The sequence below is a fragment of the Protomyctophum bolini genome (assembly GCF_963924005.1).
Source record: "Protomyctophum bolini genome assembly, chromosome: 21".
Lineage (NCBI taxonomy): Eukaryota > Metazoa > Chordata > Actinopteri > Myctophiformes > Myctophidae > Protomyctophum > Protomyctophum bolini.
In genome coordinates, this window is record NC_137882.1 from 14039583 (window position 1) to 14055107 (window position 15525).

Consider the following 15525-nt stretch of genomic DNA (forward strand, 5'->3'; position numbering starts at 1 on the left):
CACAGATAATGTGCCCTCTGTCTGTCTCCCTCTTGGATGTGATTCTTCCAGACAGAAGAGACGAGAGAATTCACAGATCCACACAGTGATGATGTCATGTCTGCAGTATGTCCGCCGTGAGCTGTCGCTCCGAAAGACGCGTTCACACGGAGGAGCACACCGCGCGCATGCACGCACGCACGCACGCACGCACACACAAGGTCACAGTGAACAAGTCTAATGTCCAAATAACATCTGAGGGATTAGACACCTTTTCAAAAGGAGCAGGCAAAATTACACACAGGATCTGCTCTCTCCCCCCCTCGGTCTCATTCGTTTATTTCTGAGCAGTAATTAGAATAAATGTATGGCCTCCCTCAGCACTTAATATTCATCAGCGCAAATTTTTTATTTATTTTTTGTTATTTCCGACTATGGCCCGACCGCGTGTTCTTAATGATTTTCAATAGCAGTTTACGCCTGTTTAGAAGATATTAAACTCTGAGTTGCCAGCAAAGCCAATTAGGAAGGCAGGGCTGGCATTATTTTGTGGCCAGTTTGTCTTAAAGATATCTGCTGCCCCCTGGTGGCCAGAATCACCCACTGCATTTGCTTGAAGAATCCATTTGAAAACTGGAGAAGTATATTTTTCCAGACAGCGAGCCTTGGAATTATTTATCACCATGTCCCCAACAGAAACACACTGATCCAAGTTACTCTCAAGGCCACCGTAAGTAATAACACTTATTTTTTTATAATGAATGTGGCATTTGAAGGACTTCTTGTACCCAAGAACACAGCTGCCTGGTGAAACGAGCCATCATTAGTTTGTCAGAAACACTAATAGCTTCAGATGTCTAGACTACCTGGAGGCGGCAAACCGACACTTTCATCTGCTGCCCGTAATAACCAGCAGCGATGGCTGTAACATCACAGATCAGCTGTGTGCGTGTATGCCTCGATCAGTGCAAGCCACCAGAGAGAACCAGACTTCTTTCACGTGATAGGAACAGGAGGGAGCTGAAGTTGAGACGAGACAGATTCAATCGAAAAGCTATATGTACCAAAACATTATTTCAGTTTTATGTCCAGCTAGGGACAATAGGAAAAAAACAGACCATGATTACAGTATATACTGTACTGTGGCTATTATGAGTACAATGGGTTCCAGGGGGTCCCCATAAGTTCTTATGGGGGTCTTTTCAAATGCCAAATACTGTACATATGAATGCAGCTGCATGGGTCCTTGACGTCATGCCTGAAGAAGGTCACCAGTGACCGAAATGTTGCCTCTCCTTCAATAAATCCACTCCTGTATACCGTGCAGTCTGGCAGAGTGTGGGCGTACCAGGATTCTTTTATTATCGAGGTCCGTCCTTGACATCAAAATGTTAGCGAATCACTAAACTGTAGATCACGTTGTATTTATTATTTATCTTCTCTAGCATTTATACCTTTTATTTGCTATAGAGACAATCCCCTCGACTACATGATATACCCTGTTCTAACAAGCACATTAGCTGCTGGGCTCGCATTGATTGAGCAGGAGAGGTCGTCTAACATGATTACCGTGCACGCAGCACACTTACTCATCCACAAAATTAGCACTAAATGTCCTGGCAGCATACAAGACAATTAGATTGCCTGTTGGAGTTATACGATCATGGCATGACAATGGCTCTCCGCATGACAGTCCGACGGCCTGGCCCAAGCCCCATGGTGCATTGAAACGGGCTGCGGCCAAATGGACAGCCTTGCCATTTGGCCTCGTTTAAACTTGTACTGCCTTTTAAATGCAGTCCTGTTAGACAGCTGATAGACTAGGTTAACCCATTCAAACCGGGAAAGCATCCGTGTCATTTTAGATTTATTTGGCTGTTCAAAAATAGCAGATATAGGAAGCGTCACTTCGTGACACGATATGAGCTTGTAGATCTGCTGTTTTTGAAAAGTCTCGAAAATGCGTGCACATTTTTTTATGTATATGTACCGTATTTACAAAGCGAAAATTTTTAACTAAAATCTTTGCTTCTGGGGTCCTATTGGCCTGAATATAAGACTACCGGTATGTTTTTTTCCAATGGAAATATCCTAAAATTGGGGTCGTATTATAATCGGGGACTAGACTATTTGACATTCAATGTTCATTTTCCACAAATTAGTCTTGAAATATGGGGGTCGTCTTATAATCAGAGTAGTCTTATATTCGGCACAATACGGGTACATATAATTTCGGGGGTCCTTGACATATATAGCAAGGCTGTGACCACCCCGCTTCAGGGCCTACTGACGTCTCGTTACACCACTGATAGCAACTTAAGGTTTTCAGACAACTGTGAGGATCTAGAAGACATTTGTAGACTCGGCCTGATGTCTTAATGGGTTAAATCATTACGAAAATGCACCAGAGACAGTCGTGTGAAATGAGCAAGCAGTCAGAAGAACAGGCAGACGTTTACCTCTGTGGGCCAGCTTCTGCAGGAGAGTCCTGATGCGTTGCAGAGCAGAGGGGGAAATATCATATGTGTTCTGTTCTGTGCCGAGCTCCCGGCACCTTCCAAACAGGCCATCTACAAGAGAGAGACATGCACACAGGGGACAGAATAAAGAATATCATTTAAAATGAATATAATAAGTATAATCAAATAAAATGGCATAAAAGAATAAAGGTCTAAGAGCAATTATAATTGTTATAGTTTCACTTTTTAAGCACTAAGCCTTGTTTAAAAATAGCCATCTACAAGCACTCAACGATAAATGTGTGAAAATAATGACACGCCCATCAAACAGGGATGCCACAGTTGAAAGCGGCTAAGCTCAATTCATACTCCATCGCACAACGGTTGTTGCTCGCAGACAAGAACTGAAGTCGACACGTTGTTAGTTTCAAAATCAGCTCTTGGCCGAGTGTGTCGTATACTATGGAATATAAATCAGGGCATTATTTGGGGTTCAGGATATGAGGACACATTCCCCCAGCTGAGCCAAGGTGACAAACGGGGTCATTTATATTCCAACACCATCTCTCTACACCACATCTCCTGAACATACGGGCACGTGCCACCACACGCATGCACGCACACGCCCCACGAGCCTTAGCATCTTTCGGCTGTCTAGACCCATGGCCATTGAATTATAGGGGGCCGATAGGGATTGGGCGGCGTGGGTTGCCTGGCAACCCGCATTGAGAGAGGCAGAAGGCCTGCTGATAGGGAGATAGCCGGGGTGCCTGATAAAGTCCTTCCTGCCATGAACGGGCTGCTTATCGCCATTCTGTCAGAGGGAAAAATGTCAGCTATTAGCTTCCTCACCGCAACGGGTAGGAAGTGCATGTGGGGAAGGAACAGCGGGGGTCACCCGCCACAACACTGTTTCAACTCTGAACGCTGAAACCTCAAAGCACTTTCCTCCATTATGGCAGCAGTCAGTTTCCGAGCTGGAAAATACTTAAACTTAATAATAATAATAATAATAATAACTAGAAAGGTGCAATTCTCTGAAATTGCAAGTGTGGTTGCACTGAGTCATGAGAAATGCACTGCAGGAACTGAATTATGTCTTACCTCAAACCGAGGACAATAGTGTGTTGCATATAGCAACCACACTAATAATTTTGTTGTCACCTTAACCCATTGATGCCTGGTGCAACGTATACGTTGTTCTACCCTTGATGCCGGCCGTGCTCTCTGTGTCTCATCAGCTATTGCTATACATGTAGCAACATAACGATTTAAAAAAAAAAATCATCAGAATTTGAAGGTTTTCAGAAACCTTAGGTCAGGCCCTAGAAGGCGTTCCCAGATTCGGCCTCAGGCATCAATGGGTTAAATGTATACACAGTATATGCACATACCAGTAAGTGAAATTCATCCTCTGCATTTACCGCTCTGATAACTAGGAGCAGTGAGCAGCCATTCTACGGCACTCAGGGAGGAACTAGGGGTTAAGAGTCTTGCTTAGGGACACACATCGACATATCGCTGACATGCCCTCGAATTGAACCTACATGCAACACCCAGACCCTCTACCTGCCGAGGCTGACTTACAAACCACTCAGCTGTGGCCAAGATTAAATTTATCCCCTGAGCAAGAAAGCCGGCTCTATTAGCCCAATGGTAAGAATGTCAGCACTTGCGCAGGAAACCTGGTTAAAATCTGGGGTAGAAGAGGAAAGGTACATAGTGCTTCTTCAAGTGGTTAATAAAAAGAACACACATCGTAACACAATCTCAGTACGAGACTATAATCCTACATGTGGGCGTGAACCATCTTCTGTGTGCATGTGTGGTGCATCTTTACAGAGTGAAGTTAATGGTGTGAATCAGCATTCTGTCATGCACCACGCCAGTCCATTAATTAGACACAAGATGGCCGGCAAGGACAGCCAACATTGACGGTGTCACAGACTCAAGATTCCCATTCCCACAGATTCCCATTCCCATTAGGCGACTTCACAGACTTGTGTCATACAACATATATGCACCATAGCCTGTCACTTGTCACTGATACACTGCACACATTAAAATAATACTCATGGTCTATGATCCATATAAATACTGTATTAGTGGTTCTCAAAGTGGGGTCCCTGGGGCTTACCAGCGAGTCACGATCATTTCAACTACTTTATCCATTGGCTATTCAAAAATAGCAGATATACAAGCTTTCAGCTTTGTCAGACGGGGTGTCCGCAGCCAAATACATATACATTTGGGGATGCTTGACTTGAAAATGTTTGAGAAGCACTGATCTATATTAAGTTATTAACCACTTACAATTTCATTGTAAACTGAATAGCAATCATTGTTGGAAAGGTTTAAACATCCACCCAAATGCCCAAAATTTGGGATGCTATAGCTTTGGAAGTGGTTTAAAAAGACACCATTGAAAGGCAAATCTACACCACTTTGACACAGGAGCGCCTCCAGCCACAGCTTTGGCATGATGAAGTCGTGAAATATTTACGGTCTTCCATTAATCCATTTACTACCGCCTGCACATATCGCTGTGGCCACAATTCTTCAACTTCAACTCACGTGTATAACTTTAATTACGGTGCCCTTGTTCAGCGTGAAATCGGGGGGAGGGGTGCTGATAATTACAAAGATAATAATGTGATGTCAGACCAGGCTTTTAATTGAATTCCCATTCTCAGCATGAAGCCTGTGTTTTCCCCACTTCCTCCTCAAGCATGTGACCCGTTAAATGACAGGTCTGTACAGGCGGAGAACGCCTGTGGGAGAGCTGGTGAATTAGCATACCGCTGCTGTTGCCGGGCAGAAAACCTTGTATCTGAATGTTTTTTTCATGTATTTCTTTGAAAAAAAGTTATTAAATGAAAGTGATTAAGTGTGTGTGTGTCAGGTGGGCCCTGTGGGGGGTTTTACACAGTAAATATTGAACCAATGAAAAGGAGTAGTTCACCCAAAAATATGACTTATCAATTACACTCCCCATCAAGCCTTTTTGTTTTTGTTGCATTTCCTAAACCAATAATTTGATGACCAATAGGAACGAGTCTCAAACTGCTTGAGTCTCCTACTATACCGGCGTCGCCACTGGTCAATACATTATTGGTTTAGGAATGCGACATGGGTGAACTCCTCCTTTAACAAGAGCTTGTGAGACTACATTGGATCCAATGAGACACAGGTTTAATATTACATTTTTCATATTTCCTGAAAAGTTACCATTTTGGACATACAAGGTTTCCAACCCAACAGCCACCATACAGCATACATATGTATGCTGTATACATATGTATCCCGAATAGGGATGCATATTTACGTGCCGCATATTTAAGTACTTTATATGGGGTGCAGGTCTTTTTTCCGACAGCATATTGATCCGAAACCTCAATCCTAACCTAACCCTAACCGCCTTATATGACATAATTTAAAATGTAATTATTCATTAAACAGTGTAATTTAGCCGTGCCGTGGATGGAAACGTGTGGTGCTGGTGGTGAAAAAAACAGTTGACAGGGAAATGTTTAATGTTTGGTTACCATGGCAATGGTAATGGCAATGGTAACCAAACACACCAACACCCAGTTTGGGAACCACTACTCAACACACATGGTAACCAAACACACCAACACACACACACACACACACGCACACACGCACACACACACGCATGCACCTTTTAGCACATTGACAGTTGAAGGACAGCGGTAAACGACAGTGGAATCAGCTGGGTTGGTGAATGTGTGATGGATAGAGGTGCGAGAGCTGTCTATATAGGGATAGGCTACCTCGAGGTATAGACGCAGAGGCATCCGGAGCCATATTTATGCATGATAAATCAAAAGGCGTATTGCTCTGTCACTTTGCTGTCTTTATTTACACACTTCTGACATTTATTAGGCAGAGGAGTTGTGCATCCATCTTAGATGATAGGTTGCAGAAAGTACTAGACTTCCCCGCCACCATTTTCTCTTTACTTGACATAAAAACTGTGTTTTAATTTCAGGCTCGGACGAGCACAGCATGTATTGGTTGTAGCCACAGTGGAGAGCGAGTGGTGCCCCACATCCAAAGTTAACACACATTATAAAACCATCAGTGTGATCCAAATACCCCAAAAAAACACACATTCTGCAGCATAAAATGGAACGTACTCAAAGCCAACATTTCCCAACTGTTTTAGTCCGCGACCCCCCAAAATACACCACTAATCATAATTTGAACTGGGCACACCCACCCTGACAAGCATTTGGTAATTGTAGGCATTCAATTTAGTTTGACTGGGTTCCAAAGATATTGTGAAAATAGCCTAACATGTGCAAGGCGTTGTGAGCTTGTCCATCGGCTAATTTTATGATGTAATATTTGACAATTTGTCCAATTTAAAAAGGCAGGTCCCGTCGTCACTTTAGAAATAATTACTGTTATTGTTGAGTGATAAACCTATGTAGCATATGAAGCCCATCAGATGGGGACCTCCAGAAAATAATGTGGGGACCACCCTGGGTGTCCCGACTCCCAGTTTGGGAACCACTGCTCAAAGCCATTTGAAAACCAGGTGGAGATCTATCGTGGCCAATGTGGACACACTGTGCATTTCTAACGATTATCTGTCAAGACTGAGGAAAGAAAACACGGATCAATATATGCGATAAGGTCAGTGCCGTGGATGGGATATGTACAGGAAACCAATGCCAATCAATGCCAAATGTAATCGGTCAACCCGACCAGTCGTATAAATCGAAGGTAGGTGTCCTGTCAGTCACGCCTCGGGAGAAAAGAGCAACCCACCCCACCTTGGGTGCAGTACTTAGTTCAGACTTGTCATTGGTCCGACAAACGACAACCTACCTCAAACCCTAACCTATAACCGCAAGCACGGGAGCAACGCATGTTCCCTCGCGATCAGTGACCAGTGTTGGCAGATTATGTGAGGAACAAAGCAACCAGGTCTATAGAAACAAGCACTTTATGCATCAGATATTTGAAAATAGCCGATCGGCTATTTCAGGGGTTCTCAACCCGTGGTTGCGACCCCTCGGGGGGGGGGGGGGGGGGATTAAACATTAGGAAGCTTTAGAAACAAGCCCTCCCCTCCAAAAAAACCACAACTACCAATATTTACGAACAACTTCATATAAAGAAAAGAAAAAAGAACAAGCCCAAAGTCGCTTAGCAGACATGGCAACACTGCTCCCTCTTCATTGACTGACAGTACAACACCTAGCCGGCTGCTGTTGAGGCTGTGAAAGCTTGGATAACAGGAGCATGGAGCAGTAAAGCTGACAGTCAGCAAGCAACTCTTCCAGCAGACTACACGTTGGAAGTGAAGTGGGGGAGAATGGACCCAGGAGACTGGCAGGAGATTGGCATACTGTAGAACTATACAGTATAAGACCAGTGCAACTAATGGCTTGTGTATATGTAAATGAATAGGCTCAATTGATTAGTCACACTCAGATTGCTATTAAAGACAGACGAGTCCGAGTAAACGACAACGAGGGAGGATGGTACAGCAGTATGATTTGTTATAATAATACAGTAACTATAGAAAGGTGCAATTCTGGGAAATTGCAAGTGTGGTTGCACTGGTGTGAGTAGCGAGGAATCCACTGGGAATTGAATTCTGTCCGACAGCATTGACAGTGTGTGAAGCATGACCAAAAGCTTCACTTTTCTGTTGTGCAAAAGAATAGCAAGAATTGGCCTCAGGTAATAACGGGTTATGGTTGTGGAGAAGGAATACTTTCAGAATTAATATATTTCTTCCTCTTTTTTCTTGGACTTGAGTGCCGTAGATTTAGCGTCCTTTCCGTTCAAATCACAATCACCTTTATCTCTCATCTTACCCGCGATTACAGTCAAAATACAAACCAGATGTGATCACTGGCGAATCCTTGGGCATGTGCCGGACTTAATTAACTTGTCTCCGCTGTTGAGAAGCACCCAGCTGCGGTGTGGTCTATTGCTGCTGTTTATAACATCCTGCAGTGTGCTCTGATTTGTGCTACCCGTCCGTGTTTAGTTCAGTACCTGTGAACTTAAATAAAAGTATATATTTTTTTCACCCCGTTTTCACCCATCAAACTTGAGTGCCAGTTAATGACCAAATAAAAAGCACAGGGAGAGAGAGAATATTCACACATATTGGCCCAAATTGAGGCAAGTTGAGCACCAATGAACACTGTTGGTTAAGTGTTTAATAGCAAGGCGGCTGCTGTCCTTTGGGACTCACGTAGCACTTAAATAACCACTGCACTTTAGTTCATCGTACCAGTAGGCCACAGGCTCTATAGAAGGCTACATCACTTATATCTTGAAGAGTTTAGTTTGTAAATTAGATATCCCCTATTGTAAAAGATAGACTGCACTAAATAATCGATGGCACTAACAAATTGTGATTAGAAAAGGGCTAGAGTCCACACTGTTAAAATGTCATTGTGTTTCTAATGATTGTCAGTAAAACAAAATGGGTGACATCTTGTATTTTTATTTATTTTATGTTCTTATATTCAATGTTGTTCTTTGCCATTGTTTTATCATTTTAACTACTACTACTACTAGTCTACCTCTACTAAATGGGAGCAATTTATCCATAAAAGGTTAAGCAAACCCAATTCATCCATACGATAGTAGTCTGTATACCCGGCCCGCTGAGTGCTTTATGGCACTGTTGTGTGAACAGCTCCCTCCTGGAACATATTTCCCACTGCTCTCCTCTCCTCCCCTCCCACCCCCTTCCTCTCCCATCCCTCTCCTCTCCTTTCTTGTATTCCCCTCTCCTCTCCTCTCTTCCATTCCTCTCTCCTCTCGTCCATTCCATTCCCCTCTCCTCTCTTCCATTCCATTCCCCCATCCTCTCCTCTTCCATTCCCATCTCCTTTCTTCCATTCCCCTCTCCTCTCTTCCATTCCCCTCTCCTCTCTTCCATTCTCCTCTCCTCTCCTTTCTTCCATTCCCCTCTCCTCTCTTCCATTCCCCTCTCCTCTGCATGGCAACAGTCCTGACAGGGAAAGAAGAGGCCCTGCCTAGAATAAACCAGGTTAGTCCTACAGGGACCATTTGAAGAGGCAGACCTAGTTAGTTACTCCCACTCATCATCCCCTGTCTGAGTTGTGGCTGTTACACATCAGGGGTCCTCCTACAGGTACTCCTCATAGTATTCCCCTGGAGATTGGCGGGCCCAGCCTGGAGTAGGGTGCCGTTAAGAGGTATAGCTCTGAAGCACATACCATACTGTGACCCTCAAAGACGCTACTACAGTATGTCGGTCTAACAGACCAGATCACAAGGGCAATTTTAGAACGCAGACCAGGCTTTCCTCTGAGGTGGAAAGTCTGGTGGTGCGAGGTTACTTGAGCCCTATATACATTTCGGCCATTTGAATATAGACGATCTACAAGCTCACAATTTGTAGATCTGCTATTTTCAAAGGATTTGTATACATACTTTTGGTACTTTAAGTACATTTTGATAACCAATTTGTACTTTTACTCAAGTAAATGTTGAACTTACTTTGAATGCATTTCTACATTGCAGCTTGATTTTTGAGGGGTGCTATAAGAGCGCCCCTCACTTCACCCGGGTGTGATTTTTACTTTTAGTACTTTTTCCACCATTGTTCATTTCTTATTGAGCGTGGAGGTTTTTATGAGATTTTCTGTCCTGGACAGAGAATGAGCTCTGAGATGGCTCACACAATATTGTCTTTCCCTTGTCAGGCTATAATCACCACTGTAGGTGGATGTGTGGGCAGCAGGATCACCTGTGGTTTGATGGACAGTTAATGCATCTTTGGCAAACTGATGAAGTATAATCATCTCCCCTTCAAGGGGAGCTGCTGATGGGACATTCGATTATTCAGCCTTCTTTGGAGGGGTGGGGGTGAATAAACTACCATTGTAGAATGTTATATTGCATCATTGTGTGCTCAGCTCAGAACTGATATCCTGCCTCTTGCTATTAGTCAGTTCTCAGCGGTGCCAGAAGAGAATATGATATGCAATAGACTATGTCAGATTTCCAAAAATATGTATAAATATATATAAGGCAAATCGTGTACATTTATGACATAGGGGTAATTAGGTGTGCTGAATCCAAATCTGCTGTATGCCAGCAAAGCTAAAAAATGGCCGCTAAGCCCTCAAAATGGACCATTTAAAGATGGCAGTCACCACTATACTGAAACATAATAAAACACATTGTGGAGTCTGTCAGGTCTCACCTCAGGGGGAGGGGCGAGTTACCATGACAACCAGGCACGCCCATGGCCGGGTCATAGACTCAGTGTATTATCCCAGAGCAATTCTAAATCAGCTGCGCCTCATTCCGGCCGCCGCCCTGGTTAGCAATTAAGGACAGCCGCAGCCTGTCAGCCGCGCCCTTTATAAACAGCCTGCGCACCTAGCAGTATCAGATCCCTGCTACACACAGACGCTCGCGCAGCATATGCCGTCCACTCGGCGTTGGATGGTAAGTCCACACTCCTCTCACTTATGGACTCTCACGTATGGACTATGTTTATTGTTTGATTGTTTGTATCACCACTCAATTGCTCTCTTATATTCTCACATCACCAGGCTTGTAGGAGTGGGGCTGGAAACACACGCAGGAGCGTGTGCCCCCCATAGACAAGTATACACGGAGAGCCGCATGCATACTGGAGACCCACCTGGCTCGTATCGGGGACGAGTGCGGAAGACGGGACCCCCGTATGGAAACGGCAGCCCCACAGCTCCATAAGGTCGCAGTAAGACAAACCGTTCACTATCTATCACCCGTGTTATTAAGAAGAGGCACTCATAGTGGCAAATGAGCAGCTAAGGATAATAACGAAGATTGTGAATGAAGGAAGTCACCCTGTCGATGCTAAATGAAGACTGTGAATGAAGAGTGTCACCGTGGTGTTGTACACTGAAGATTGTTGAATGAAGATAACCCCGTAGAGACTAATGGAAGCTAGCAGGCTCTAGATAAAGTGTCACGTACACCCTGTGAAAGAAGACAGGCCCGTGTTATGTTTATTTCACCCTTGAAGAGACTTTAAGTTGGCTTGCGCCGCCAGGCCCGGTGAAAGAAGACCGTTAGAAACTAGAGCGCTTACTTTGTGTTAACCCCCTGACTGCCGTTGTCGTACCGACACGGCCACCCAGTAGATAGAGAGAAATAAGAATATAAATGCTTGTGTATCTTCCTGTTGGCCGAGCCTAAGGGGCCCTCCGTACCATCCCCGCCCGGTACCATACCAAGTACTTTTACTCTAATTACTCACCACCCCGTATCCGAGTACTTCTACTCTAAAGTACTCTTCTGTGCCTTGTGGATAGAGAAAGATACGCACCCCCTTACCTACCTCCGGGGGAGCCTCCTGGCCTCCTCTGGAACCTGGAAAAGAAGAAGAGAAAGAGTATACAAAGGTCCAGTTGGTAGACTGCCTAGACCGGGTGTCTCAGGCCCCAACTTTGTACTTACCTTGTGCTCTGACCGTATGCTAACATCCCCTCTCATCCTCTGCAGTGACGACTCCCGCCTCGGAGCCGGGACCTCATGCAAAGAATATTACTGTCTGAGTTCTGTTTGTGAAAACTGACTTTGTTTGAACCTGTTGGAGAAATAAAGCAAGGGGCGCCATCGTGTGTCTAACCCCTGAAACTGCACTCTGAGTTGTATTTCCCACCCGACCTCCCACAACATATATATGTGATATGTTTGACTAAATAAGGTAGAAAATAGACTGAAATGTTCTTTATGTTTTCATGGGGAATACAATGAAATATTCTGATTTAAGTGAAGTAATTGTGAAGGAACCACTTTTATATAATTTATATTGTGAAAATTGGTTTAGTCCAGGCCCTTAGGGATATTTCACACTAATCAGTCTAAACAATGCACCAAATGTGACCCAGATGTATGCCCAGGGCATGCTCTAAAGATTTAGCTAGGGCGCTTGAGCCGATGGGGGTGCCATAGTGTCCAAAACCAATATGGCTGTCACCTGAAAACGAAGATGGGAAGCAGGTGGGAGTCTATTCATTCCAATGGAAGAGTGAACGTGAACACGGCTACTGAACCATTCTTTAAACTATATTTAGGTCACTGACCTTAATATTTGACCCAATTGCCACAAGCAACACAATCTTCCCAAGAGAAAATCTACTTTATTGTCAACATTTCTCTGTCACAGCAACACACTCTTGTGGGATCTAGCACCAGTAACCATATAGAACAATATCGCAACATTTGCCGTCTGACATCAGAGCACACTTACAGTAGGAGAACATTTGTAGAATTTGGTCTCCTGTCACCTATAGTGGCTTCAATCGAGATGGAATATCTTCCTAAATGAACAATCTTTGGCCACTCCCTTCCGCAGCAAAATAGACAGGGTAATTGTCAGGTGGCTTTTTTGTATTTCAGTTCTGTCAACCAACATGTTTCGCCCTCGTTTCCCCAATTCCCCCACACAGTGGAACTGGGTTAATATGGAAATAAGGCAGGGGATGTCCTCTCTGTATGCTATGAGTCCAAAGCCAACTGCAATGTAGAGCAACATGTCTGAAGTCAGAGAGTTAGCTGAATAAACAAAGACAGTGTGGAACCAGCACGTTCACTTTGCTGGCCTCACCTCGAAATTGATTTAATAAGGAGTCTGTTGTTCAGATGAAATGAGGTTAGCTCAAATCTGCCAGACAAAACAAACAATGCAGCTCGCAAAGCAGCCAGCGTTTAGTCACTGTGCTCGCTGCTATGAAGAAGATGAATGCTCTATAATACACATCGATGGTTCACAGACGTTTTCATGTCAAGGAACCCCAAATTAATACAGTGTATGTATTTGGCTGCGGACCCGCATCTGAAAATACAAGATATGTCTTGAAATTCAATTTATTTTGGAAATAGCCGATGTATAGGGTTAAAGTGGTAAAACTGATTTTAATGCAATATGAACATATTTTCTTGGGGACCCCTAGAACACCCCCAAGGACCCCTGGTCCTCTGCTCTATGCAACATGTGAAGGGTTGGTTTTGCAACTTAGATGCCAGATAGCATTATACTGTAGCATATATTGCAGCTACAGTACATGCATATGACACTGGATACATAAGGTTTTGTGCGCCGATTATGATTCATTATGCCCTCTGGTTGCCTCTCACCGTAGATCCACAAAGACAAAGGGCTAACAATTCAGTGTCAATAGCGGCTGATAGCATCGGTGTGATGCACAGTGACATTGTACATTGTTACAGACACCATGTGTAATGTGGTGTGACAGGCAGGAAGATCACTTCAAGTTTATACTCACCATTGGCACATAACTCATATGGTGTACACAGCTCATCCTCAAAGAGGCAACCTGGGGTGAGAGAGAGAGAGAGAGAGAGAGAGAGAAAGCAGTTAATTTTGACAGCAATTCTTTTATTGAGTTTAGTCATAGTCTTCTGAATAAAATTCAATGTCATGTTTTTGTTTTAGTCACAAGTACAAAAGTATGGAACATTGGAAATGTTCAAGTAAAGTGCAAATACCTCAAATTTGTACTTAAGGACAGAACTTGAGTAAAAGTACTTAGTTACTTTGTACTTGAGAGAGAGAGCATTACAACACAATTGCAATGAAAACGATCAGTCAGCAGTCCCCAGACGTTTTTGGCCGTGCACCCCGTTACCTCCTGACCTAGCACCTCCCAACGCTCAGTCTCGTTGGATTTGACCAAAAATTATACTTTTTTTAACATGATTATGGCAAATAATCACAGAATGTCACTGCACTGAGACATGCAGCTGCTGTATACTCCCGCAGCTACTCTATACATCTCCTTACAACAGTGTTTTACCGGATTTTGCTGTTTGTATTAAATCACACCATAACCTGCATTACCCTTTTCATGTCACGCACCCCCTAGAGGGCGTTCGTGCACCAAGGGGTGCACACACCACAGTTTGGGAACCCATGGTCTATAGGGACACTTTGAAAATCAATACCCTTCATTTAAATGCTAATGCAAAAAAATAAGGGGGGGGGGGGGGGGGCACTGCCCGGGACTGTATCTTTAACACAGCTGAACACTGATTTGATCAAATTAATTGTTTGGATTATTGGATCGCATAAATCAATGTCAACTTACAGAGGAGAAAAAGAAGCTAATGGAAAACCCAGTGATGCAGGAAGTGCTCTACTACATACACTCCGAGAATGCCAAAACATCCCAAGTTCCAACGGCTCAATTCTGGTAAAGCATGCAGGACGACATGCCATGTTAATCAAATCCTAAATTAACAGTAAAAAAAAACCCAAAAAAACAGTGCATGTCACAATCTTCAGTAATGAGCAAGTACAATTCCTCCCATTCCCAACTACAGTAAAGTCACCATGCAGTCCATAAAGCTACGACTCCAGACTGCATTAGTCCCTAGCTGCTTTGGGCAAGGCTGCTTAATGGCTGAGCTATCAATCACCAATTAGCCTGGCTCCCTCTGTCTCTGTTACTAATACCCCTACTCGGTGGGCAATGTTCCTCTATATGAATATTGTATGAATATTAATGAACTGTAATGCCGGGAATATAGCGTCTGGGTGTTCCAGACTGATAAATGAACAGATGGAGGAGCATTATGGGTAGCCAGTACCCTCTGTGTTCATGTTTCACACAGGGGACTTGCAACGTGTAGGAAGCAGGCTGCTCCCACTCGCCGATCTGCACAGGTGATCCTGAATATAATAAGTGCAGATCATTTAGCTTTCTAACTTTTTGTGACCAATGGGCAAGTCATAATCTCAAGGCACACCTGTTATTAATGCGAAGCATTGTGAGCTTTCTTCCTGCCGGTGAGATTTCTTCCTGCCGGATGACTACAAAACAATACTACAACATGACGTAAGATATCATCTGCTCCAGACCGGTTCACACGGAAATTTTGTAAAACAGACCAGGCTTTCCTCCGAGGTGGAAAGCCTGGTGACGCGAGGTTATATGCACACAGAATAACTTCTTCTTCCGGGCCCCTTCCCTACTTCCTTCACAGTCGTTACCGATGATACTAATGAAGGGAGGCTCTAGCTGTTCCATTCTGGTCAAACAGA

General features: G+C 43.9%; 1 protein-coding gene across 1 annotated transcript in view; it reads right to left on the minus strand.

Moving 5' to 3' along the window:
- Positions 1-15525, minus strand: part of ptprn2 (protein tyrosine phosphatase receptor type N2) — a gene marked incomplete at its 5' end in the record, with an annotated part of 180087 nt that overhangs the window by 145249 nt on the left and 19313 nt on the right. The window contains 2 exons of the mRNA XM_080793327.1: positions 2439-2549; positions 13748-13798. Coding sequence (XP_080649453.1) covers positions 2439-2549; positions 13748-13798 — 162 coding nt within the window. The remainder of the gene's footprint in view (positions 1-2438; positions 2550-13747; positions 13799-15525) is intronic.